Source organism: Enhydra lutris, unplaced genomic scaffold, assembly GCF_002288905.1.
Source record: "Enhydra lutris kenyoni isolate GAN:26980312 unplaced genomic scaffold, ASM228890v2 scaffoldscaffold77, whole genome shotgun sequence".
NCBI classification, from domain to species: Eukaryota; Metazoa; Chordata; class Mammalia; order Carnivora; family Mustelidae; genus Enhydra; species Enhydra lutris.
The window spans coordinates 2,089,315-2,116,779 of NW_019154161.1; the positions used below are offsets into that span (position 1 = coordinate 2,089,315).

At 51.5% G+C, this 27,465-nt stretch overlaps 1 protein-coding gene across 3 annotated transcripts in view; it reads right to left on the bottom strand.

Moving 5' to 3' along the window:
* LOC111160648 (myosin heavy chain 14) overlaps window positions 1–27,465 on the bottom strand; it is a 77,365-nt gene that overhangs the window by 2,812 nt on the left and 47,088 nt on the right. For all 3 annotated transcript variants that reach the window (XM_022523882.1, XM_022523881.1, XM_022523880.1), the window contains 16 exons: window positions 26,837–26,974; window positions 24,963–25,086; window positions 24,205–24,376; window positions 22,744–22,956; window positions 22,072–22,216; window positions 21,731–21,937; window positions 19,862–19,966; window positions 19,603–19,755; window positions 18,154–18,402; window positions 13,294–13,506; window positions 11,997–12,209; window positions 11,022–11,183; window positions 9,394–9,522; window positions 8,656–8,744; window positions 8,449–8,572; window positions 1,926–2,134 (listed from right to left, as the gene is read on the bottom strand). In XM_022523882.1, coding sequence (XP_022379590.1) covers window positions 1,926–2,134; window positions 8,449–8,572; window positions 8,656–8,744; window positions 9,394–9,522; window positions 11,022–11,183; window positions 11,997–12,209; window positions 13,294–13,506; window positions 18,154–18,402; window positions 19,603–19,755; window positions 19,862–19,966; window positions 21,731–21,937; window positions 22,072–22,216; window positions 22,744–22,956; window positions 24,205–24,376; window positions 24,963–25,086; window positions 26,837–26,974 — 2,645 coding nt within the window. The remainder of the gene's footprint in view (window positions 1–1,925; window positions 2,135–8,448; window positions 8,573–8,655; window positions 8,745–9,393; window positions 9,523–11,021; window positions 11,184–11,996; window positions 12,210–13,293; window positions 13,507–18,153; window positions 18,403–19,602; window positions 19,756–19,861; window positions 19,967–21,730; window positions 21,938–22,071; window positions 22,217–22,743; window positions 22,957–24,204; window positions 24,377–24,962; window positions 25,087–26,836; window positions 26,975–27,465) is intronic.

Here is a 27,465-nt window from a genome sequence, read left to right on the forward strand (position 1 = left end):
TCACCAGGCTCAGCGCCTTCTCCCCAACTAGTTCCTTCTCCCCCTGTGCTCCCCCTAGATCTGCAGATCAGACACCAGAGCCATCCCCACCTCCTGCCCCCTCAAAGCCATTCCCTCCCGTCCCCCAAATTTCCCCATCCACAACCCTGGCTCCTCTATCCTTTCCTGCAAGGACCATCACACCTGGGGTGAAGTCCATGTGAGGGGCCCCTAGTGATGGGTGGTGCTTGGCAGCCTCAGATGGGCTGAAAGGCAGACATGGGGCTAGGGGAGTGGGAGGGCTCAAGCTGTGGAAAGGGATGCGGTGGGGGAGGCTCCTTGAACTACAGATCCCCCAGCCACTCCTTGCTCCCAGGATGACTTTGAGTAGGTCATTAACACCCTCTGAGCCTCAGTTTCTCCATCTGTATAATGGGGGAGGGGAAAGAGCTCAGAGTGGTATATCCATCTGCCTCTGGAAGGCCTCTCCAGAGACCCCAAACTACATCTCCTGTGAGCCCCTGGGCCCTTGGCTGGGCCCTGGGATGACAACACCTTCTTCCATAGACCCTCTGGGGTTGGTTCCCATTGCCTGTCCTTGAGACCCCATGTTTATCACACTCCCCAGTGAACTCAACTTGTTTCCCCACTATTCCCCCAGTCACTGGGACTTAACTGCTAACACTGTCCTCTTCTCCCTACACCCACAACAGCCTATCAGCACCCTGCTCTACCCCTTCTGCCTCTCTCTCTTTTTCATTCCCTCATGTCTATCCTCACTCTTTAGCCTCAGCTTAGGCCTCATTTTCTGCCACAATCACCCAGCCTCCTCTCTAGCCTCCCAGCTCCCAGTCTCTGTCCTCCAGTCTGCTCCCAACTTGATCCCCAGGAGGACTTTTTACACCCAGCACTGACCCTACCCCCATCCCCTCCGGCTCACAGATATCCATGGCTTTCCATCTTCCCAAGACAGAGTTCTTCGGCCTGGCATTCAAGGCTCTTGCCTCCCATCCCTCTCCTGAGTCACAGGCTCTCAGGACCAGTCACCCTCCTCCAAACACCCTGGAAACACCATGTTTCCCATACATGTCCCCAAGGCCACTGCTCTGCCTAGGACAGAAATGGCCTCAATTCTCACCTCTTCCTCTACCCACAGCCTTTGCAATAGGATTTTGCAGCTTCTCTCACCAAGAGACAGAATCTATTTCAGCATTCCCTTAAATCCGAGCTGGCGACACGACTTGCGTTAGTGACAGGAGGATGCAGCAGAAGTGACGTTGTACCAGTTCCAAGTCTAGGCCCCAAGAAACCTTTAACACTTGCCCTCACCCGTGGAACCTGGACTCTGTCATGTGAACAATCCTGGGCCAGTCTGTAGCAGGGACAAGTGAGCCTCACTGTCCCAGGCAAGGCATTAAGCAAATGGTTCGGACACATGAATGAAGCTCCCACCCTCAGATCGGCAGAACCCATCAGCCAGCCAAAGACTCATGAGCAGTAAGAAATGGGTGTTCTTTTAAGCCACTAAACTTTAGGCTTGTTTGTTATGCAGCTAGAGCTAACCGCTATATTACTGTTTGAAGATTTATTTACTTTAGAGAGAGACTGTGTGGGAGCAGGGAGGAGCAGAGGGAGAGTGTGGAGTCCAACATGGGGCTCGATCCCATGACCTGAGACCATGACCTGAGCCAAAGCCAAAGGTCAGATGTTCAATTGACTGAGCCATCCAAGCGCCCCTACATTACTGTTTAAATCTTATTCTTAGTGGGAGTACAGTTACTTGTAGCCCCAAGTATCTTAAATAATAGAGGAAATCAGCAATCATTAATATTATGACATCTTTAGGATGTTTCTAAACCAGGGGCTTGTAACACAGCTCCCCTTCATCTCCCTGATCAGAATGTGGGGACCACCCTCCAGCTGTGCGCCCCCCCCCCCCAACCTACCTGCTCTCCTGCTCCAGCTGCTCCTCAGCCTGGGCCAGCTTAGACTCAAGGGCTGCAATGATCATCTTCTGGCGGGCCCGGGCCCCAGCATCCTCCTCACCTAGGCGCCCCCGGAGCTCCTGCATCTGCCGCTCCAGCTGCTGTCGCCCGCTCTCTGCCTTGGCCGAGAAACTTCGCTCAGCTGACAGCTCTGTAGTCAGTGATTCCACCTGTAGCAGTGGGAAAAGCAGAACCATCATGGGAGAGTCTCAACGGGAAGACGGTAGGTAAATTCAGGCACCTCCCACAATTAAGTGAGTTGACAAAGGTTAAGTGTGTAGCACAGAGCCTGGGACATACTAGATACTCAATAAACAGCATGTATTTTCCCTGATTGTCTTAGCAGCCAACAACAGCGCCAGCCCCGTGTTTTCACCTTTCCGATAGCTTTCTGCTATATTTTAATGAGTCCACAGGACTATCACAAACTTGTTTAAATGCTATAAATTCTACCTCTGACTGTGAATGAGTCCATTCAAAGGGTTATCACACTTCTGTTTGCACTTGGATTATGTGGGGAGCTTAAGAAAAAGATGCAGACTGCAGGGTTCCTCCCCCCAGAAGTTCTGCTTCTGGCTGATCCAGGGTTGGAAGGCAGAGGAGTGTCCACGAATCCACATTTTCAACAAGCACCTCAGATGGTTCTGATATGGGTGACGTGCAGGGTCATTTTAAGAAATGTCAGCTCGGGATGCCTGGGTGGCTCAGTTGGTTAAGCGTCTGCTTTCAGCTCAGGTCATGATCTCTGGGTCCTGGGATCAGCCCCCCATGGGAGTTCCTGCTCAGCAGGAAGCCTGCTTCTCTTTCTCTCTCCCTCAGCCCCTCCCCACTGTTCATTCTCTAATAAATAAATAAAATCTTAAAAAAAATGCCAGCTCAACAAACAGCAGCTACTACATTGACAATGTGTAAACACACCCCTAATAATAGTTCCTGTTGATTTATTCAGCTCGTACTCTGACTGAGGTCCTCGCCGGGGCTAAGGAAGTGAGTCAGGTTCAGGCTGATTCATGCTTTATTTCACTGGGCTCTCACAGGAACACAGCGACACAGTGATTAGCATATGTTCTTTTTTTTTGTTTTTTTACTTTTTATTGGAAAATGAAACTGTAATACAGAAAGTCAGAAACTGATAAGTCCATGACCTCAGGCGTCGAAAGGCAAACACCCCGGTTTAGAAACAGAACGGTGCCGCTTCACAAGGCCCAGCACCTGACCACCCTAATACCAACCCCAACCATTCCCCACCAAATAGCACATTGTCCTCATTGTCACGGTCATCACTTCTTTGCTCCTCTTTCAAGTTTTATCCCTCCAAGATGAAGGTATAGATCCTACAGTTGAATCTTGCCCATTTAAAACTCTCGTCTATGTTTCTTTTAGAAAAAACAATATGAATACACGTTCTTCATTTTTTAAGCAGGCTCCATGCCCAGCGTGGAGCTTGAACTCACAACCCTGAGATCAAAACCTGAGCTGAGATCAAGAGTCAGACACTTACCCAGCTGAGTCACCCAGTGTCCCCTAACTTGCTGTTGTTTTGAAGCTACCTGGTTTGGGGGACTTTGTTACGGGTGCCCTAGGAAACGAATATAGTGACTAATGAGTAGTGGAAGGAAATCACTGACCTCATGGATTTAAACAGACCGGACTGATTTAAAGCAGTTGTGATTATTATCCTTGTAGAAGCTTTAACTGCTGCATTTGGGGCCAACAGGAGCCTCTCCTGGTTGATATCTAGGTGCTTTTTGATGTAAGTATGCCGGCTCCCGGGGCACCCGGGTTGCTCAGTTGGTTAAGTGTCTGCTTTTGGCTCAGGTCATGATCTCAGAGTCCTGGGACTGAGTCCTGCATCAGGCTCTTTGTCAGCGAGGAGTCTGCGTCTCCTTCTGCCTCTGCTGCTCCCCCCTACTTGTCTTCTCCCCCTCCACCTCAAGTAAATAAATAAATAAATAAAATCTTAAAAAAAAAAAAAGTATGCTAGCTCCCTCGATAACTGGTATGGTGTAGACTGAACGCTTGTGTCCCTGCAAAATTCCTACGTTGAAGTCCTAACCCACAATGTGCTGATCTTGTGAAATGTGGTGGGATCTTGTTATGGGGCCTTCGGGAGGCAGTTAGGGTTCGATGAGGCCACGACGGTGGGACCCCCATGATGGCATCTGTGCCCTTATAAGGAGCCTCAAGAGAGAGCTCTCACATACGGTGGCTGCCTCCAAGCCAACAGATGAGACCTCAGAATAAAATCTTCCTCATTGGCACCTTGATCTTAGACTCCCAGCCTCCAGAACTGTGAGAGAGAACTGTCTGTTGTGTGAGCCCCCCGCCAACGCTGTGGTATTTTGTCACGGCGGCCCGAGCAGACTAAGGTGAGGTATGACCAGCAGGCCCCAGTCTCCTCTTGTTTATTTCCTGTTTCAGATCTGGAATCAGCCATTTGTAAAGAAGCTATAGTCTCTTTTAGCGGGACTTGGCGTTTCTGGATGGCAAACTTGGGTACCGGGGATGCTCACAGCTCCTGGACTGGTTACTGTTCTCAGGCCTTTTGAGTAGACAGAGATAGGACGGCTGTCTACAAAATACCTCACAAGTTCACATGAACATGCCCAAGTGCAATTCAGAACCACAGAGTTTTGTTTGATTTTAATTAAGCCTCTCCTCATGACCCACCTACATTTAGGTGCTTACGCGCTTACGGACACAGGCGGCAACAGGACGTGAAGATGCCGTCTTTACTCACTGACTTTGTCCCACATTGCACACGTGATGGTCTCAGAAACACGATGTGAATACTGTCCTTACCAATATAATTACTCAATCTAGTAATACAGGGTTGTTTTTTTTTTTTTACATATTTGTCCATTCTCTTAATTTAAAAATAATTGCACTACACACAACTGAGCAGACAGCTGTTACCTTCCTTATTCCTTTTCAGCCCTCACTGAGTCTTAGAACAATGAGCAAACTGGTCGCTCCTTACGCCCTGGCGCTGCTGTCTCTCTAATGATTCCGATCACCCGGACCTGGCTCTCAGAGGTGGCATGCGTCAGAACCTACTGGGCTTCTTAAAACAGATTGCTGCCCCACCTCTGGTATTCCTCACTCACTCGGGCTTGGCCGAGGCCCAAGAACTTCCATTTCCAGCAAGTTCTCAGGTGACGCTGGGGCCACTTTGAGGACCGCCAGCCTCGTAGATTCCTCAAGAATCACTTGTGGGGACAGGGCCGCTGAGCTTCTGCATGCTAACACCTCTTCTGTGTCCTTTATACTTGGAAGGAAGTCTTGCTGGGTGCAAAAATCCATGGCTCACGTCTTATGCTGAGAATCTTAACTATATCTTCCATTTTCTTGCAGCACGAAGTCTTGCTCTCAAAAATCTGACGACAATCAAATTTTCTTTTCTTCATAGATCACAGGCATTTTTTCCTAGATGGCTAAGGAGACCTCCCTGCCCCCTCCCTTATTTGTGCAATAGTTTTACTAGCATCTGTCTTGGTATCAGTTTTATTTATTTATTTATTTATTTATTTATTTATTTATTTGAGAGAGAGAGAGAGAGAGAGAAGCAGCAGGGGCAGAGGGAGAGGGAGAATCAGACTCCCTCGGGGAGTCTGATGTGGGGTCTGATCTTAGGACTCTGGGATGATGATCTGAGCCAAATGCAGATGCTTAACCAACTGAGCCACCCACGCACCCCTTGGTATCAGTTTTGGTAGGTCAGTATCCTTGGATACACAGTGTGCTCCTCTGGTACGTAGCTTCCAACTGTAGTATTTCAGGAAAGTTCTTGTGTCATGCTCTCAGGTTATTTGCTCTTTCCTCTTCCTGGGGTCGTCTTCTTTGGGAACTCCCATTACCATATGTTGGATCTTCTTTGCCTGTCTTCAATATTTGCTATTTTCTTGTAACTCCATTTTTGTGTCTTTTTAAGTTTCATTTTGATTTTTTTTTTTAAAGATTTGTTTATTTACTTCAGAGAGAGAAGTGGGGAGGGGCAGAAAGAGAGGGAGAGAGAGTCCCAAGGAGACGCCACGATGAGTGCAGAGCCTAATGTGGGGCTTGATCCCAGGACCCTGAGATCATGACCTGAGCTGAAGTCAGATGCTTAACCAACCGAACCACCCAGGTGCTCTGCCCCCATTTTGATTTTTTTTAAGACTTATTTACTGTACTTTATTTTAATTTTTTAAAAGATTTTATTTATTTATTTGATAGAGAGAGACACAGTGAGAGAGGGAACACAAGCAGGGGGAGTGGGAGAGGGAGAAGGAGGCTTCCTGCCAAGCAGGGAGCCCGATGCAGGGCTCCATCCCAGGACCCCCGGGATCATGTCCTGAGCTGAAGGCAGACGCTTAATGACTGAGCCCGCCAAGTGCCCCGAAGGACTTATTTACTGTACTTTAGAGAGAGAGAGAGCACACATATGTGCACACGTGTGAGCAGGGGGTAGGGGCCCAGGGAGAGAAGCAAACTCCCTGCCGAGTAGGGATCCAACTAAAGGGTTCAATTCCAGGAACCCGAGATCATGACCTGAGCTGAGTCAGACACTTAACTGACTGAGCCACCCAGGCACACCACACCACCCCGCCCCCCATCCCATTTTGATTTTTTAAAGAGGTCCTCCTTTCCACTAACAGCCAAGGATGCAGGTTGGGTTAAGTGTCCTTCACTAGAGCATGTATTGGGTTATTTACCTCATTTCTAATGAGCACCTAGCACTGTTTTAGATCCAAAGATAGAACAGTGATCACAATTAAGACAGAAGCCCTACTCTTAAAACGCTTACTTTTTTTTTTTTTTAATAGCCTCCACACCCAGCATGGAGCCAACGTGGGGCTTGAACTCACCACCCCGAGATCAAGACTGAGTCAAGATCAAGAGTCAGATGCTTAACCAACTGAGCCACTCAGGATCCCCTCAAGGTGCTTACATTCTAGTGGGGAGATGGAGAGCAGACAAACAGGTAAATACATAATATAGTGCCATGTAGCAGTAAGTGATATGAAGGAGATTAAAGGAGAGAGAATGGAGGAGAACTGTGGAAGAGAAGCTGGCTGTTTCACACAGGGTGGTCAGGGAAGGCTCTTCTGAGGGAATGAGACATAGGATGGTCGGGGATAAGAGCTCTCTCCCAGAAGGTGGGAACAGCAAGTGAAAAGGCCCTGAGGTAGGAATAAACCTCGCAGAGTCAAGGAATAGTGAGGAGGCTGGTGTGGCTGGAGCAGAGTCAACCAGGGATAAAGAAGGGTTAGAGATAAGGTCTGAGTTAGCCGGGGAGCAGAGTGTGGGGCCTTGTATATGACTGGGCTTTCACTCTGAGTGAGCTCATCATCCTGGAGTATGACTGCCTCTCCTACTGGTCTAGGTGCTTCCCAAGGGCTGAGCTAGGGTCTGAACATTTCCCTGCATCCCCAGCAGGATCAGGGCATGGTTCCTGAGAGGCCTCAAAATGTATCTAAAAAATAATGAGGGCACCTGGCTAGCTCAGTCAGTCAAGTGTCAATTCTTGATTTTGGCTCAGGTTATGATCTCAGGGGTGTGGGATCAACCCCACACTGGGCATGGAGCCTGCTTGAGATTCTCTTTCTCTTCCTCTGCCCCTTCCCACCGGCCCCCTCTCATACACATGGTCTCTCTCAAATAAAATATAAATTAATGAAATAGTGGAGACATCTCCACTATTTCCAAAGGCCTCTCTTTGGAAATCCCATCCCTCCACTGCCTGCCTGGCAAACTCTTAACTTCCTTCAAGATCTTTTAAGATATCTCCTCTATCAGGAAGTCTTCCTTGATAGCCCCCAACCTCCAGGCTGGGTCAGTAGTCTCCTCTAGGTTCTCACAGTGTCTTGTGCTGCCTTCACTTTCATTTATATTTCTGTATGGGGATAGTACATCTCCTCCATCAGACTAGGATGTCCTTAAAGGCAGAGACCTGGAATGATCCATTGCCAGGTCCCCAGCACCACCCAGCATAGGACCTGAGCCTCCAGAAGTTTTGGACAGTATTTATAAATAAATATACAAATGAAAATATGCTTTTCTCTGTCTAGCTCCTACTTATGCCTTAAAACCCCAGCCAAATGTTCCTTCTCCCACATACCTTCTTATGATTCTTGGAGCAAGTTCTCTCCCTCCTTCCCCCATTCTCTCTCTATCTCTGTCCATCTGCGGGGCCCAAGATCCTTCTATTATCACAAATGCCACCCCACCCATAGACACTGTAGTTCCATGTCTATGTTCCCAGAGAACTTAGCAGGACAGAGAACCCACATCATTCATCTCTGGATCCAGCCCTAGAGAAGCCTCAGAAATACAACTGAATGAATGCACCACTGCCTATCCCCTCCTTCAGAACTCCTATTCAACCATTAGAACCCAACCCAGACACTCCCTTCTGCTTTAGCTGTTGAATAAGAGGGCTGAAGGTTACAGGCCCGGGTCAGCGGGGTCCCAGGCAGTCCGGAGGCCGCGCGGCGGTGCTCACCTGCAGGAGCAGCTTGCGGTAGCGGTCATTGAGCAGCTCTGAGTTGCTCTGTTCCTCCTCTAGCTCTTCTTCCATTTGCCCCAGGCGCCCCTCCAGCTGACGCTTCTCTTCCAGAATGGCTGCCCTAAGGAGAACGGGAACAGGGAAGCTGAGAGGGTGCGAGGGCCAAGGAGGGTGCCCTGCTCCATTTTGCGATGGGCCACTCACTTGCTAAGGCTGCCATTGGCCAACTCGTCTGCCATCTCATCCCGCTCCTGCTGGATTTGCCGCCGGGCACGATCTGAGGCGGCCAGTTCCTGTGATGACAGAGGGAGTAGTGGTCAGTAGTGGTCAGCAGTGGTGGGGTGACGCTACTTGGGCACCGGCCTCCTTGCCCCTCACACCTCAAGTCTTTTGGCCTCGTCTTCAGTGCACACGAACACACCACCCGTGGGCAACCTTGGAATGAACTTCGATCTACAGGCAGATGTCTCCCGAATCTGTGTCTGGAGCTCTGACTCATATCCATTCCCAAGCCCCTCCCCCTCGGCATGGCCTCACTGAGCATCTCCTTTCCAACCTGCTCCTCCAGCCATCTCCCCCCCCCCCCCCCCCCCCCCGTGTCGTCACAGGTCCTAACCCCCAAGGTCTCTCCTTACCTCCTCTGCCTCCTTACAGTCCTGTCTATGTCGACCCTTTATTTTCTCTGCCTTGTCTCCTCCCTGCACCCCCATGGCCCTAGCTCAGGCCTTGTCCTTTCTCCCCAGCCTTCCTGACTCCAATCTCCCCCCACCCAGAACCATCCCCAGTAGCGCCGCCAAGCCTAGTCTTTGGCCCGCCCCCCCATCCCCAGGGGCCCGCCCCCCCTCCCCAGGGGCCCGCCCCCCCCTCCCCAGGGGCCCGCCCATCCTCTGCCTCCAATCCCCGCTCACCCCACTTCCAGGGCCACGCCCATCCTGGCAATACCTCCTGTAGCCGCAGCACCTCCGCCTCCAGCGCCTTGAGGCGCTTCTCACTCTCCCGATTCTGGCCAAAGATTTCCTCCCGGGAAGTGCGCGACTCTTCCACCTCCCGCCACAGCTCCTTCATCTGGGCCTGGGTGGAACGAAGCGAGTGAGCGGGCGCAGCCTGGGTGTGACTCACCGGGAGGCCCCTACCCTCACCTCAGCCCTGCAGGACCTCAAGCAAAGCTCTGCAACCGACCCCAGGCCCTTGCTCTGTGACCTTGGACCAACCCCTCCCAATCTCTGGGCTTCGGCTACCTCCCGTTTAAAAAAAGTAACACCTTAAAATTAAAATAAGCATGAAATGGGTGCAGTATTTAGCCTCTGCCGTAACCGGAATACTAATGCTGGCGCACACTTACTGAACCTCTACCCTGGCCAGCCTCTGTTACATACACGTACGGACTCCCTTAATCCTCACAGCTCCAGCTGGTGGAGACTGGCTCCCTCCCCAGTGTAGACGTGGAGCAACCGAGGCAGAGAGGCTCCCCAACAAGCCAAGTGTGGTAAATGGCAGAGTCAGGACTTGAACCCAGGCCATCTGGCCCCAGGGTTTCCCTCCTAGTCACTTTGCTATGCGGCCACACCGCTGTGTGTGTCAAAGTGCCAGTGTAAGACTTCTCAGTGGCTCTTAAACAGAAATAAAACACAAACCTGATGTCCACCACCGTTAACAAAAACTCTGTAGAGGGGAGAGTGAGGACAGCACCTGGCTTGGTACTACCAGCAGGACAATTAGCATCGTTGTTATTAATATTATTATTTGCTCCATAATAATAGCTTTTCAGGGCAGGCACGTTCTCTGTTCTCTCTCAGGGATGACGTAGTGGGGAATTTTTACTTTTTGGAGAGGGGATCTTTCTATTCCAACGCTGCCCTGGGGGAGATACTGCAAGGACATGCGTTGTTTTACATTTTCTAGTGGCCAGATTAAAAAAATGAAAAGAAATGGGTGAAAGTAGTTTAAACGCTCTATTTTTATTTAGCCAATATCCAAAATATTATTATTTCTATTTATAATCACTGTAAAAATTATTGAGATATTATACTTTTTTTTTTTTTTTTTTTTTTTGTACTAAGTCTTCAGAATCCAGCAGGTAATTTGGACTTCAGTCTCACCACATCATAGATGCCCAACAGCCTCATGGGGCTGGCACCCACTGTACTGGACAGCCCAGTTCTATACCTTTTTTTTTTTAAATTAGACTTTACACGGACACATCATTATCATTAAAATTTTTTTTCTCAAGTAATTTCTACTCCCAACCTGGGGCTCGAACTTAGGACCCTGAGATCAAGGGTCCCGTGCTCCACCGACTGCGTCATCCAGGCACTCCCACCGCCCCGCCAATTTTTTTTTTTTTTAAACCACCAGATATAACTTTCGTATTAGGGGAGGAGCCCTAAGTCATTTCCATTTCAAAAGGTTAAATAGAATGAAGAAATTGGACTTCAAAGCTAAGGATTTTAAGTAAGGTCAATAAAAAATATAAAAAGAAGCAAGTGAGCCTTTGACGCGTGTACGTTTATAAAGCGGGGCTCGCGCCCCCCCACCCCGCCCCACCCCCGGGGGTTGAGCCCCACCCCTACCTGCATCTTGCGGAGCTGCTTCCCCGCCTCCTCCTTGCCCTGCTGGGCGGCCGCGTTCTGGGCTCTCAAGTCATCCAGCTCCACCTCCAGCTTCTTGCGGGCGGCCACGGCCAGGGCGCGCTGCTTGCGTTCCTCGTCCCGCTCCACCTCTGCATCCCTCAGCTGCGGAGAGGTCGGGAGGGGCAGGCTTTGGGGACCGGAGGCCCAGGCTCCCTCTAGATGCTCGGGACCTAGACGTCCACCGGCCAGCCACTGTCCAGGCCACCAGTGCCACTCCGCCTGCCCTCTTGCTTCTCTAGGCTCCGAAGGGATCCCAGCTCTTCGTCCCCAGACCCCCCAGCTCTGGGTTTTTCCCTCTCCCCCTTTCCTCCAGCCTCTGCTCTGCTCCCATGTGTGTCCCCGCCCATCCCTGCCCACACAGCTCAGGAAGGTCCTTCTACACGCAGAGCTGCCCTGCCCCTCCCATGCTCGGCACCCAGCTCCAGCCGGCTGCAGAGCACTGGAAGTCCCTCCACTGGCCAAGCCATGAATGGACGTTGCGGAGCCCAGGGAGAGGGGGATGAGTACATGAACGCTCAAGGAAGGCTGTGGTTGAAGGGGTGCAGAGGAGCTGGTCCTTGAGCGATGGAGGAGCACTGGGGCAGGCTGGGGGCTGGGGAGAGGAAGTTGCTGGAAAGGGGCAGCTGGGCGGGTGGAGAAGCAGAGGTGCTGCTGTGTAGGCTGTGCGTGGGTGGGGGGCTGTGCGGATGCCCAGGGAGATGCTGGGTGAATTGTCTGGTGATGATGTCCGATTGGGTATGTCAGTCGGTCAATGGGACATGCGTGTGAGTTCACGGGTTCCGGTGGGTGAGTGGGCTGGCCAGCAGGAGGGCCTTGGGAAGCAACTTGGAGCAGCAGGGAGGTGACTGAGGCTTTCTCGCCTCCTCTGTTAGCCTGCAGGCACCAGAGCCCTCCCAGCTGGATGGACGCCCATACCTGCTTGGCCAGCTGCTTCCGCCTCTCCTCGCCAGCCTCGTCCCGGCTCTGCAGGTCGCGCTCCTGCTGGGCCTTGAGAGCCTGCAGGGTCACTTCCAGCCGCAGCTTGGCGTCCTCCGCGGCCGTTAGCTCGTCTTCCAGCTCTGTCACCTGGGCTCGCAGGTCACTGGCTATCTGTTCTGCCGCCCGGCGGGATCGCTCCTGCTCATGCGCCTGGTGGGGACAGGAGGGTGAGCTCTGGGCACCGGGGGGCACGGGGAGAGGGAGGCCAGGATCCTAGCTTTATCCTAGGACAGAGTGAGGGAAGCTTTGATGGTCAAGGTGATGGGCACATTCTGGTTCGCTCCTTCATTCACCATTTCCCAGGCAGCAAGTTACGACCTATCTCATTCTGAATCCTCCTAAAACACGGCATGAGTTGCCTCTGCACGCAAGTTCTGTGATCCCAAGTCCTTGAGAGTCCAGTTCAAGTGTGAGCTAGCTCAGCTGACGCTCGCTCACGGTAGAGAACTTCCTCGCGGGCTTTGAGATTTTTGCATCATGAGCTCACTTCACTAAGGGGCTTCTTTGGGGACATCCTGTGTGGACATGGGTTGAAGGCGTGTCGCGCCAGCCTCGAGTGCTGATTTGTGCGGGACCCCCCAGGATCACACCATCGCACTATCTCCTATGATTTCTTTTCTCAGACCTTCTGGGAAGTTGTAAATTAAAATTCCAAACACCCTGTGAAGGCAGACCTGGGCTTATGAATTCTGAGAACCGCCCCCCGCCCCACATGCCTCTCCTTTAACTGTCACCTTCCCAGAGAAGTGTCCCTTGGCCTGTCGGGGCCTCTCTGTTACCCACACTGCTGGCCCTGAGCCCCTCCTTGACTCAGCCTTAGTCACAGTGATCATTTAACACGAGCTTATGTGCCTTTGTGCATGTGCAGAAACTCAAGTCTGGGGCACGGTTCTCAGGCTGTTATGTTGTGGTAAATTCTCTTCATGTTCTCTGGACGATTCTGTGTATCTGTATATCAGCATGCATGCTGATGAATGGCCTTCCTTACTTCTTGCATGTGTGAACATGTGTGTTTGGTGGAAGATTCTCCTCACGCTCTGTATAGGTTATGGGAGTACATGTTTGGTAAGGGGCTCTCCTCCCATTCTGGGCTGGGCATGAACACGTCGCTGTGATGGCTGGTTCCCTTCATGTTCTGTGCATGAGAGCACACACGTGGCTATGGGCCACACACTGTCAGCTGTGCCTGTGGCAGCCCACAGGTATATGCTGGGGAGCGGGGGCCCCTGCTCACCGTCTTGCCAGCATCATCCTTGCTGCTCAGCAGTGCTTCCATCTCTGCCCGCAGGGCCCGGTTCTGCCGCTCCAGCTCCTCCCGTGCTTCTTGCTCCTCCTCCAGAGCCCGCGTCAGTGACAGGGTCCGAGCCTCGCGCTCCCGGCCCTCCGCCTCGACCCGCTCACGTTCCTCCACCGCCCGCAGGACAGCAGCCTTCTCCTCTGCCAGGAGCTTCCGGGGTGAGGGAGAGGGGGTGGGGGAAACAAATTAGCTGAAGGGAGTGTATAAGTGGATGGGGAAGAGGGAGCAACCAGGGACAGAGAGAGAGAGAGGGAGACAAAGGCGGAGACACAAGAGGGAGGTAAAGGGATTAAAGTCGCAACTGTGTCCCAGAGCAGCCCAACTTCTGAGTGGATCAAACTGAGCAGCCCCTCACTCTAGAAACCCAGCAGAGGAAAGGGTGTTTCTTCCTCCTGGGGTAGTGGTACCAAAAACATGTACATCATTTTTAAAATGTACTTCAACCCTGGCTGTTTTTTTTTTTTTTAAAGACACAGAAATTAACAATAATAAAACTTGCAAGACCCGCCAAAAGGGAAGAGAACAGGGCTCACGGTCAAGAGAAGAAACAGTCCATGGAAACAGACCAACAGATAACCTCCACACTGACACTGGAATCATCACACAAGGACTTTAAAGATGATTAATAAATTTCAGGACCAGATGGATATGGTGGTTAAAGATCCAAGGTTATTTCAAAAGGGATTGAAACTAAAACAGAACCAATTAGAAAGGCCAGGACTGGGGTGCCTTGGTGGCTCAGCGGGTTAAAGCCTCTGCCTTTAGCTCAGGTAATGATCTCAGGGTCCTGGGATTGAGCCCTGCAACAGGCTCTCTGCTCAGCAGGGAGCCTGCTTCCCCTTCAACCTCTCTGCCGGCTGTTCTGCCTACTTGTGATCTCTGTCTGTCAAATAAATAAATAAAATCTTAAAAAAAGAAAGAAAGAAAGAAAGAAAGAAAGAAAGAAAGAAAGAAAGAAAGAAAGAAAGAAAGGCCAGGACTGGAAAGCATGATATCTGAAATCAAAAAGTCATTGGAGGAAACTGAGAGCAGACTGGACACATCAGAAGAACCAGTAAACTTGAAAGCCGGTGTTGATAGAAATGATCTAAATGGGGGGGGGGTAAAAAGACTGTAAAAAGGGGCGCCTGGGTGGCTCAGTGGGTTAAAGCCTCTGCCTTCGGCTCAGGTCATTATCTCAGGGTCCTGGGATCGAGCCCTGCATCAGGCTCTCTGCTCCGCGGGGAGCCTGCTTCCTCCTCTCTCTCTGCCTGCCTCTCTGCCTACTTGTGATTTCTCTCTGTCAAATAAATAAAATCTTTAAAAAAAAAAAAAGACTGTAAAAAATTAACAGAGCTATAATAACCTGCAAGGCAGCATCAAGCAGTCAAACACACAGTTATTTGGAGACCCACAGAAAAGGGGAAGAAAAAGGAAAGGAAGATGTGAAACTGTCTTCATTCATAGAAAATAGGGTCACCAATATAGAAAATCCAATGAAATCTATTAAAAAAAACTTACTAACACTCATAAGTGAATTTAGGTAATAAATTGTAGGATACAAGATCAATACATAAAAATCTACTGTATTTCTATATAGTGGTAATCAGAAATTGAAATAAAAATCAGAACTGCTTAATTTAAGCAATCTCTGTATCCAGTGCGGGACTGAACTCACAATTCCGGGATCAAGAGTCCCACACTCTTCTGATTAAGCCAGCCCGGTGCCAAAACCAGAACCAATTAAAAAAGCACTGACAATATGAAATGGTTGGAAATAAATCTGATGAAAGATATGAAAGATGTACACTTGTAAGTACTAAAAGGGGGCACCTGGGTGGCTCGGTTGGTTAAATGTCTGCCTTCGGCTCGGGTTATGATCCCAGGGTCCTGGGATTGAGCTCTGAGTGGGGTTCCCTGCTCAGCAGGGAGTCTGCTTCTCTCTCTGCCTCTGCCAGCCACTCCCCCTGCTTGTGCTTTCTCCTTCTCTCTTTCTATCAGTAAATAAATTAAAAAATTTTTAAGTACCAAAAGTAAAGATCTAAATAAGTGGGCACATGTATCATGTCCCTAGGTGAGAAATCAGTATTATTAGGATGTCAGTTCTTCCCAGATTAATCTGTAGCTTCAACACACTCCAACACAAGAGGATTTCCTTTCTGTGTGTGGAAACTGACAAACAGATTCTAGAATACGTGTGGAAATACAAAGGACCTGGAAGAAGCAGAACAACTTTGAAAGAGAAGGGAAGATTGGACAACTGTCACTCCCTGATTTTTAAAGCAAGGAATGAGTCAGTAAGAGAGTATTTCTAGCCATGTTTGAACAATTCAGTAGCCATATATAAAAAATTAATTTGGAGCCATGAGAGCACAATATAAACAAATTAACCCAAACTCGATCACAGATCTAAATATGAAACTGCAAAGTAGAAAATTTCTGGAAAAAATATAAGAAACTTCTGTGACCTTGGGTTAGGCAAAGTCTCCTCAGACACAACTCTAACAAGCAGAGCCCACAAAGTGACAAATTAATAAATAGGACTTCATCAAAATTCAAACCTCTTGCTCTTTGAAAAAGTCCATGAAGAGTAAAAAGTCAAGCCGCAGACAGGACAAAAATAACTGCAAAGCGATACATCTGGTAAAGAACTTGTATTCACCAAATATAAAGAACTTTCACAGTTCAATAATAAAAGAAGCAACCCCCACCCCAAAAACAAAGCAAAGAAAGGAAACAAAGCAATTTTTAAAAATGGACAGAAACTTCACCCAAGAGGTATAAAGGGCAAATAAACACATGAAAGATACTCAATGTCATTGTTCATTAGGGAAATGCGAATTCAAACCACCACATCCTATTAGAAAGACTAAGGTTTTATTCATAATAGCCCCAAATTAGAAACAACTCAAATGTACAACCAGTTAATGGTCTTCAAAATGTGGTCTATTGAGGGGTGCCTGGGTGAGGCCCAGTTGTTAAGCATCTGCCTTTGGCTCAGGTCATGATCCCAGGGTCCCGGGATCAAGCCCCACATCGGGCTCTCTGCTCAGTGGGAAGCCTGCTTCTCCCTCTCCCACTTCCCCTGTTTGTGTTCCCTCTCTCACTGTGTCTGCCTCTGCCAAATAAATAGAAAAATCTTTTTTTTTTAAATGTGGCTTTTTATCAGCAATAAAAAAAGGAACAAATAATTACTAAAATAAAAATTTTTATTAAGTTACGTCTACGCCCAATGTGGGGCTTGAATTCATGACCCTGAGATCAAGAGTTGCATGCTCCACCAATGGAGTCAGCCAGGTGCCCCGAGGAATGAATTATTAATCCATGCAAAAACATGGATGACTCTCAAAATAATTCTGAATGAAAGAACCCAATCAAAAGGATTTATATGAGGGGCGCCTGGGTGGCTCAGTGGGTTAAAGCCTCTGCCTTCAGCTCGGGTCATGATCCCAGGGTCCTGGGATCGAGCCCCGAATCGGGCTCTCTGCTCAGCAGGGAGACTGCTTCCTTCTTTCTCTCTGCCTGCTTCTCTGCCTACTTGTGGTCTCTGTCTGTCAAATAAATGAATAAAATCTTAAAAAAAAAAAAGGATTTATATGAGAAGAATTTATATAAAATTCTAGGAGAAACAAATAGAGCCATGATAATCAATGGTACAGTATTAAGTGTTCAAACATACGTGTGCTTGGAGTCTAAAAAGAAGAGAAAAGAGAGAGAATGGGACAGAAAAGACATTTAAGACATAATGGCTGAAAATTCCACATTTGATCAACAACACGAGCCACAGCTGTGGGATAAATTCAAAAGCCCACAGCTGGATATATCATAGCCAAACAGCTAAACACCAAAGATAGAGAGAAAAAAAAATGTAAACCAGCTAAGAAAACATATATTCCCTATAAAAAACACAGGATTTGAATGACTGCGAACTTTTCATCTGAAACAATGGAGGCCACAGAAAATGGAATGACCTCTTCAAAGTGCTTAAAGCATAAACTCTTTGCCTAGATATCAAGAGCCAATGATAAATCCTTCAAAAATGAAGGCAAAAGTAATGACTCTCCCATCTTCTAGATGAAGAAAATAAGGCACAGCGACATTGGGCAATTCACCCAAGCCACACACAGCCAGGAGGAGCCAAGCTGGGATTTGAACCTCAGGGTTGCCTGATGGTTTCTAATGCTATGGGGTCCTATGAGTTTTACGTCATCCTCAGATTGCCAGATGCTTAATACCATCCCCATTTCCTAGATGGGCAAACTGAGGCTGAAATGGGAAAAGCAGCTTGCCTGAGCTACACAGTGGGCCAGCAACAGGAACAAGATGTGTTGTTTCGTTTATTCTTGGTTAGCACGCCCTGATACACCTTGAGGGTATCTTGGGAAGTAACGGTAGGTACACGATCAGGGCGCCTGGGTGGCTCAGTCAGTTAAGCCTCTGACTCTTGCTTTTGGCTCAGGTCACGATCTCAGGGTCCAGGGATCAAGCCCTGCATCAGGCTCTGTGCAGAGAGTGGAGCCTGCTTGAGGTTCTCTCTCTCCCTCTCCTATGTCCCTCCCCCTGCTCACATGTGAGTTCCCTCTCTCTCTCTTAAAAAAAAAGGTGGGCCCTACGAAGAATTATTTTGGGACAAGAGTCATAAAGCAGGATGAACGGGGGTCTTATCTGACAGAGGCTTAGAGGGAAGAAGCATCTTGCCCGAGGGTTCCCCCACATTCATAGCTCAGCTGTGAGGCCACATGTTACCCAATCTGCAATGACTGCAGAAGCGTGACAGAGCATCCCAACTCCCCCTCCCCCCAACCTGAGGGGCCCCACCTGGTCGAATTTGCGCTGCTTCTTCTCCAGCGTGCTCACGAGCTGCCGCTGCTGCTCCAGGTCCATGAGCGCATCATCCAACTCCTGCCCCAGCTGCCGGCGGCCCCGCTCCAGCCGCTCAACGGCCTCTGTCTTTTCTGCTAGGCGCTGGGTCAGGGCCTCAGCCTCTCGGGTGGCCCGGCGCCGTGCCTCCTCCCCTGCTTCCAGTGCTCCCGCCTCTTCCTCCTGGCGCCTCCGCCACTCTGACAGCTGGGTGGGGGAAGGAGGAGACAGAATGTGGGGGTAAGTCATGGTTGCAACCAAGGTGTGATCTGGTAGTGCCCTACTTCCCAGAGGAGGAGACTGAGGCCAGAGGAGGGAGGTGACTCTCACTGGGTTCTTCTACCTTGGGATACGGTTGTGGTTGCAAGTTCTGTGAACCTCAGCTTCTTCCAGAGATAAAAATTACTCCCATTGGGACCCAGAAGATGAATGGGACCTAGACCCTGGCCTGGGGGAACCCCCCTTCTAAGGGGGGAGACTGAGCATCAAGACCAGGGTGATGGAGGCTAAGGCAGGGAGCCTTAGGGAAGCATGGGAGCCATGAGGGCCCACAGGAGGAACTTAGAATTTGCTTAGAACATCCAAGAGGGACTTCCTGGAAAAGGGGGCATTTGAGATGGGTCTTGAAGTATGCATAGGAGTCTGCCGGCTGAAGAAAGGTATTTTCAGGCATGCATTCAGCACTCATGCATTCAAGAGGCATTTTTCCAGGCATCGTATATGTCAGGCTCTATGCTGGCCTGTGCTGAAGACCAAGATCTAACTCAGAGAGAGTCCCACTTTCAAGGAGCTCATATTCTGGTTGGGGGTGGGGGGAGACCTATGGGCAGAGAGAGTTCCAGCCCAAGGTGACTGGAATGGGGACAAGGAGAAAAAAGGGTGTGGGAGCTCAGAGTGGGGCGGTGAGGGACCTCCCACAACAGGAGAGGCTGACATTGAGTCCTGAAGAATGAAAAGGGTTTCTCGTGTGAAGTGGAAGGAGGTGAGAGATCAACACAGCTAATGACACGGAAGGGCCAGCAAAGGCACAACTGAGAGGCACAGGCTCCATCCTGGGGGTACTGGGAGCCAGGGAGGGCTGTGAGAGGGGAAGGAGCAGGGGCAGCTCTGTGGCAGGAAGACCGTGGGGAGGATGAGCTGGGAGGGAGAGACCGGAGGCAAGGATGAGGCCTGACTGGGTCTAGGTCTGTATGGATGCAAAGTAGGGGTGAGACAAGAGTCGGGGGAGGAGGGTGGGGTCTGAAATGACAGGCCGTGGGCTGAGGGACAATCAGAGATGAGAATGGGGGTCTCCCGGTGATCTGGCCTAGGACCAGGTGGGCAATGGGGCCATCCTCGAGCTGGGGAACCCGGGGGGAGCGGGTTGGGACTGGAGGCCCCTCGAGGTCGCCCTCTAGGACGGCTCACCTGGGCCTGGGCAGTCTGCAGCTCACGGGCCATCCGCTCCCTGGCGACCGCCTCCTCCTCCAGCTGCTCCCGCAGCCCTACCACCTCAGCCTCCAGGGCTCGAGCACGGGACCCGCAGGCCAGCTTCGTCCTGGTCTCCTCCTGCAGCATCTCCTGCAGATGGGGGAGGGGGAATGGAGGACAGGTGATGGCAGAGGGTATGGAGGCATGGGGGGAAGGGGCTGGGTGTGGGGCGGGGTGGGGGGGGCGCTGGCCTCACCTGGGTGTCGTGTAGCTGGGTCTCCGAGCTGCCCAGCTCCTTGCTCAGCCGGATGACTTTGGACTCGGCCTCACTCAGGGCTGCAGACATGTTCTCCAGTTCAGCCTGCGGGGAAGGGGCGCCTTCCAATGGCGGCTTCCACCCGGCTGACCCCACCCGCTTCTCTCCCCTCAAATCCCTGCCACACTGGGCTGGTGGCGATGATGTCAAGTGGGGAAACCAGCCCCGTGGTTCCTCAAACAGTTAAACGCAGAGTTTCCATATGGCCCTTGCTCTCCAGGGGAAAGAAACCCACGGGTTTCACACACCAATAGCACTATTCCCAGTTGACACAGAGGGAAGCTGAGGCACAGAAAGGTTAGGAAATTTGCCCAAGATGACACAGCTACCAGAGGTAGGACTGAGCCAGGCAGGATGGCTCTACGGCTGTATTGTCCAATATGGTGGCTACCAGCCGTACGTGACTACTTAAATTTAAAATTAAATAAAAGGAAAAATGCACCTCCTCAGCTTTGCTCCCTACATTCTGAGTATTTGGGGGCCAAGTAGATCGCACAAATACAGAACATGTCTATCAATGAAGAAATCTTCTAGTGCTGGAACTCCTGTTATCAGCCCCCAAACTCTACTTCTGGTGTCACTCTTCTGTGTGTGGTATGTAAAATGTTTAGTACAGTGACCGCTGGCTAGCATGATTCCATTTGGGGCAGACCCTGGCTGTCCCCCTAGAGCCACTCTTCCATGATCCCACTAAGATAGTCTATTCACTAGGCCTGTGCCTGTCAGCTAGAAACTACATTTCCCAGGCTCCTTTGTAGCTAGCTGTGATCATGTGGTTATGTGGCAGCCAATGGGATATAAGCAAAGGGGTATATGCAAATTTTGCCGCTCCCTCTCTTTCCCCTTTCTCAGCAGGAGCATGGATGTGCCCATAATCCAGATTTGACTTGAAGGTGAGGGCGATGCTCTCAGGGATGGTGGCATGACAAGGCCAAGGAACCTGGATCTTAAGTGAACCTGTGGTGCATAGTATCCTGCCGGCCTTCACTGCTTACCCTGAGTCTCTTTCTCCAGAGGGAAAGACACGTCTTTTACTTAAGCTGATGGATTCTGGGATGCCTTTGCTATATGTCAGTTTAGCTTTGACCCTAACTAACACAGCATTTTAATCTGGAAACTAACTGTCATGGTGTTTTCCCCTGGAGGAACTGGACAATTAAAAATCATTCTTCCTGGGGCCCCTAGCTGGCTTAGTCAGTTGAGCATTCGACTCTTGATCTCGGGGTTGTGAGTTCGAGCCCTGTATTGGGTGTAGAGATTACTTAAAAACAAATTATTTTTTAAAAAGTCGTTTTTTTCCTTCATTCTTTCTGCTTCTTTGTATTTTCAGTAACATATAAGTATCAGGCATCTAAAGAAACATAATAAAATTAAAATGTAAGAGCCCACATTTCTTTTAACAGTCACAGTATGATATCATCCCCACACAGTTGCATGTGTCCACACTAGGCTTTTTTTTTTTTTTTATCAGAATACAGATTATTTAAGGCTTCTTGGAGGGTGGGGGGTCATGGTAGGGTTAAGAGCTATAGAATCAGGCATGCCTGGGTTTGGGTTTTGGCTCTGAGGGATCTCAGACGATCAGTTTCAGGTCTCTGGGCCTCAGTTTCCTCATATGTACAAGGGAAACAATATTAGGAGAGTCAGAAAGATTTAGTGAAATACACAGGATATCTGGTATATAGTAATTGCTCACGGAATCCTAGCTACTCGTGAGTGATCATGTTGGGAGAGCTGGAAGGGACAACAGGGCTGCTGTGGACCTAACGGAAGCCCACAGAGGGTCCCTGCCCTAGCCGCCCCACTTACCTGGACTCGTTGAAGCTTCTCCGTAGCCTCCGCTCGGGCCCGCTCCCCATCACCAGCCCGGCCCTGCACCTCCTGCAGCTGTGACTCCAAGCGGCGTCTGCGCTGCTCGCCCTCATGCCGCGAGGCCTGCAGGCTGCTCAGCTCCGACCGCAACTCTGACACTTCGGTCTCCAGGGCCAACCGGGTCTTCTCCCAGGTACCTTTGCTCTGCCAAGGGAGAGACAAGTAAAGATTTATGCCTCCTCCCTCAATCGGACTGGGCACCCTCCTGCCTCAGGGCCTTGGCACTGGCTGTTCCCTCTGCCAGCCCCCCACAACCCCCCGTTCCTGTCCCAACCCACCCTCCGGGCCTGTTCCAGCTGCTCCGTCAGCTCGCCCAGCGCCTGGCCATGGCGCTGCCTCAGCTCCTGAACTGCCACTTCGTGAATACGCGTCTCCTCTTCCAAAGCCTTCTTCAACTCTGTCACCTCCTGTTCCCTCTTGGACCTTTTGTGGAGGGAACACAATTTCAGAATAAAGAAAGGCAGGGACTTTGGGGATGTGCCTCTTTTTATTGTTTCCCTTCAGGGATGAGGATCTCACTCTACATTCCCTAAGGGATCTGGGTGGTGACCTAGGGAGGAGTGTGGCTTTAAGGATGAACTCCTATTCACCTTTCAAAACCCTATTCAAAAGTCCCTTTCTCAAGGAAATCTTCCTGGACCTCCTTCCATAGACATGGTTTAGGGGCTCGCTCTTATCATCCACAATGTCCTGTGTTGCTCCCTTAAAGCACACTTTGTTCTGGAGTGGGTCCCTTTGCCCGACTCTGCCTCCCCCAGACCGGGAGTCCCTGAGGAAAACGCCTGGGTCTGATGAATCTCTGTCCCCAGCCTTGCCGAGCTGTACAGCCAATACTGGATAAACAACCGGTGAAAGTCTAAACCTCCGTGCGGATGGGGGCTCGTTCCAAAGCCCCTCTCCTCTCCCTGCGCGGCACCCAGCCGGTGCCCAGGCTCTGCCGGCTGCCTCACCGGAGCTCCTGCTGCGCATTGGTGGAATCCAGCGTGTCCTCCAGCTCGCTCCGCAGCGCCTCCAGCTCCTCGCCCAGGTCCCTGCGCTGCTTCTCTGCCTTGGCCCTGGCTGCCCGCTCAGCCTCCAGGTCCTCCTGGGCTTCAGCCAGTCCCGCTTGCACCTCCCGCAGGGATTTGAGCAGCAGGGCCCGGGCGCCGCCCTCCTCCTCCACCCTGGGGGTGGACAAGGACCATGGAGTTGGTACAGGGGCAGGCGAAGGGCAGGGATGATTTCGGGGGGCGGGGAGGCCAGGTATGGATTTGGGGGTGGCCCAACCCGGGCTGAAATCCCAGCTCTGCCCTTGGGCGCATGTCTCACTACCCCGAGCCTCAATTTCCTCAGCTGTAAAATGGGGAAGACACCAAGAGTAATCACAGGGACACGTACTGAGCCCCTGCCACAGGGGACCCTTTACTTAATTATCTCATTTAATGATCACACTGAGAAAACTGAGGTACAGAGTGGGAAAGTCCTGGCCCGGGTGACACGGTCAGCAAGTGGATGAGCTGACCCCAGCATCTGATCGGCTTCATGACCCCAAGGAGACACAGCCTCTTGCAAAGAGAAGCTGAATTGAGGGGCAGCACTGACTGGGGGTTTAAATGGCTCACGGAGTCATGAAGACTGGGGTTTGGATCCCCTGCTCTCCAGACTGATCAGGGAAGCCACCCTGGGGATTGATACCAGAACCTTGGGATGATGACCTGTGCCAAAGGCAGATGCTTAACAGACTGAGCCCCCAGGCGTCCTTTAAAGGCAGTTGCAGATTTCATCCCCATAATAGCCTTAGGAATAGCTTCAAAATCTCCCCATTTTACAAATGAAAAAATTGGCTAGGGAGGCCAATGGCACGTGGGTGAGGTCAGGTGCCCAGAAAGGGGCGGGCCCATGGCTTGAACCCAGAAGTCAGACTGGGGTGCGAGTTCTTAACCACACACACACCTGGCGCACCGCTGATTTTAAGACACACATTTTTCCACACTGACGTTTATGTTGGGCTGCACCTATAATCAAGGGATCTCAGAGGGCACGAAACACAGCGGCGGGGTGGGGGAGGCATTCATAACACGGGGCGCACACAGTAGGTGCTCCATAATCGCGACTGGCTGTAATCATAATGATAAGACTCCTTTCATGACTGGAGCGCTCATGAAATCACAGCTGATCCCCTATTCCGACCCCTGAACTGGGCAAGTTACTAGACATACGAAGCCCCCTTTCACTCTTCCTTTAACCTGGCGGACTTGGAACTCTCGCCAGGTCCAGGTTACAGAAGGGGACACTGAGGCTCAGCGGGGCTGGGGCGCGTGCGCGCTGGCGGAGTCTCCCCGTGGTGCCCCTCCTGCTGGCGGGCTGTGCCCTGTGGACGGTGCACCGCGCACCGCGCAGGGTCCCCGCTGTCCCCCACCCCCACCGCGCACCTGGCCAGGGCCGCCTGCAGCTCCTCCTCCTTGCGGCCCAGCTGGGCGCGCAGCTCCTCCCCGCGCTGCTGCTGCTCGGCCATCTGCTCCTGCAGCTCCGAGCTCTCCCCGTCCAGCCGCCGCTTCAGCTTCTCCAGCTCCTGGCGGCCCTTCTCCTCCTTCCGTAGGCGGTCTGGGGGCGGGCGTGGGGGCCATGCAGAAGGGCTCCGGACCCCACACCCAGCAGCTCCCCGACACCCGCGGCCCCGCCCCTGGCACTAGCTGGGGTGGGGGCGGGGTGAAGCTGTGGCTCAGCATCTCCCTGTGTCCCTTCTTTCCGCTTCTGCGACCCTGGGCCCGACCCCCAGGTGCCGTCCTCCCCTCCTCAGCCCCCAGTGACACCCTGCTCCTGCTCAGTAACTGTCACTGCCCTGTCCTCTCCTCTGTCTCCACAGCCTTCCCCTGGCACTCTCTCCCTTCTGCTTCTGCTTCTGAGTCAATAGCAAGGGACCCAGGTGACAATGTGTCTGAAAGAGTCAGTGGGACAGTCAGAGACAGAGAGAGTGACCCCAAGACACGGAGGAGAGAGCAGGAGAATTGGATTTAGAGTGGCAGAAACAACCTAAGAGCTGGGAAGACAGCCAATCTGTCTGGAGCCTTCTTTCCTGGCCCCATTGAACAGATCCGACCTCCGAGCCTCCACAGCTCACGAGGTTCCCTCAACGCCCCTCCCCCACCAAGCATGCACAGCGCGGCTTCCCACTATCAGGGGCGCTCACCCTCCATGTCCACAATCGTGGCCTCGTATTTGAGTCGAAGCTTATTAAGGCTCTTGACCTTCTCCTCCTCCTCAGCCGCCTGTGACGAGAACTCAGCCATACGCTCCTCCAGCAGCTTCCGCTCCTGAGGGTGGTGGGCAGTGGGGGTGGTCAGAGCGGCGCCCCCCGACCCCAACGCACATCTCTGGTGTGTTCTCCTCTGCATTTCAGCTCCTCTCCACTCCATCCACCCTGCCCTGAGCCTCCGCTCCCGACCCCCCGCCTTCCTTCCCCATTCTCTTGGGTCTGCAGACCCGTCCCACCCCGAACTACAGGGTAGACTCCCGTTCTTAGAAGAAGCCCAGCATTCCCTAACACACCATCCCACTCACGGGTGCTGAGGTTCATTCCAAACCGTGTGCCATTACAAACAACACTGCCGACTGCGCGGAACATCCTTGCCCACCCGCTGAGCTCCCGGGAGCTCTGGCTCCATGTCCTTCCAAGTGTAGGTTTGTGGACCGGCAGCAGCACCAAATGGGAGATTGTAAAAGAAATGCTGCATCTCAGGCTCCCCCCCAGACCCGCTGAATGAGAACAAACTCCCCATATGATTCCCGGGCACATTAGCCTTTGAGAAGCCCTGGCGTGGATCAGTACTTTTCAAACTGTGAGTGGTTCTGGACACCAGTGTAGTGCGTTGACACTACCCTTAAAAAGAAAGAAGAGTGTAGAATGGAATAGCCATTGTACCAAAAGGAACATTCTGTGAGGAAACCCCTGTGCATCGTTGACCTCTCAACTCAGATATCATTGTCTCCGAGAAGCCTGCCCTGACTACCCCGGGGACAGGTGAGGGACCCGTCCCCCTCCATAGTCTTTCGTTCTTTTCTCACAGTTCATAATTAAGTCACAATGTGTGGTTATATTTATCTTCTGTGGTGTCTCATCTAGCATCCCTTTCCCCCATCCCCCTGTCAGGACACAGATGGTTTTCTAGTCAGTTCAATGCCGTCTCCCCCTGTGCCTAGCCCAGTCCTGGCTATGGCAGGTCAAAGAGGACAGTGGATTCTCTGCCATGTCCCCACCCGGGGATGGAGCCTGATTTCCCACCCACTGAGTCTGGGCTGAGCCTCTGACTGCTTTAAGCTCAGTGGTCTGCAAACCACAGTGTGTGGGCCCAAGCTGGCCCACCACCTATTTTTATAAATAAAGTTTTATTGGGACACAGTCACACGTATTCAGTTATATACTGTCTGTGGCTGCTTTCATGCTACGTCGGCAGAACTGAGCGCTCGTGACAGAAACGTGTGTGGGAACGTGTGAAATATTTGCTATCTGGCCTTTTACAGAAGATGTTTGCTAACCCCTGATCTATAGAATTGGGTGCAAGCGATGCCATGTCAGTTCCAGGCTTAATACTTTAAGGGGCCTGGATGCTTCCGCTTGAACTTCTTAGAGCCCTGAGCTGCCATGTAAGAAACTCAGGCTCTCCTGTGGGGATGGAAGCCACATGTAGGGGCACCGAGACCGCAGACATCCGCACCCAGCCTCCATGTCACGATAACGGCCTCTGAGAGCCCCGGCCGACCCACAGAAGGACGGGCTGTAATGAGATGGTGGCTGTCTCCAGTCGTGTGGCCTTGGAGTGGGGGGGCGTGTCTTATGATCTACCAGCCACGGGTAATGACACACAGTAGTTGCTAAAAAATACCGGCGGAGGAAGGTATGACAAAGGGGAAGTGAAGGTGTAACAAACAAGGGTGGAAGGGAGACACAGCTGAGACCTAGAGCTGGAGACCCCCTAGAGGTGGCACCAGCTGGGGGATAGGCAGAGACCCACGTGCCCCCCATGCGCCACTGCCCCTGCCCCTAGGGGCCCAAAGGCCACCGACCTTGCTCAGCTTTGCATTCTGATCTTCTAAGAGGAGCAGGTCTTCCTCAAATTTCTTCAGCTTCGCCTCCGTGGTCACCTTCTCTAGCTGCAGCTTCTGTCGCGCCCCCTCCTCGGCCTCGAGGTGGCTCTCCAGCTCCTGGAGAGGGGTGGGGGCAGGGATGAGGATCCAGGGGCTGGAGACCGGGGTGCGATGGGAAGGATGCGGTGGAGGGGATGGTCCCAAACCCCGAGGGCTTGTGGCTCAGACAGGTCCACATTCTGGGCAAGACTGGGAAGGAGCAAATCTTCACTGGTCTCCCTGTTTCATTCATTCATTTCATTCTCCCCTGAGCCTTCCCTGAGGGCCCCATGTGTGCCAGGCCCTGTTCTAGGCACCGAAAATAGATACACATCTTTGTCCTTATGGAAATGACATTCCTTTGTGTGCGGGAAGATGATAAACAATAAAAATAAATAAGCAGGGGCGCCTGGGTGGCTCAGTGGGTTAAGCTGCTGCCTTCGGCTCAGGTCATGATCTCAGGGTCCTGGGATCGAGCCCCGCATCGGGCTCTCTGCTCAGCAGGGAGCCTGCTTCCTCCTCTCTCTCTGCCTGCCTCTCTGCCTGCTTGTGATCTCTCTCTGTCAAAT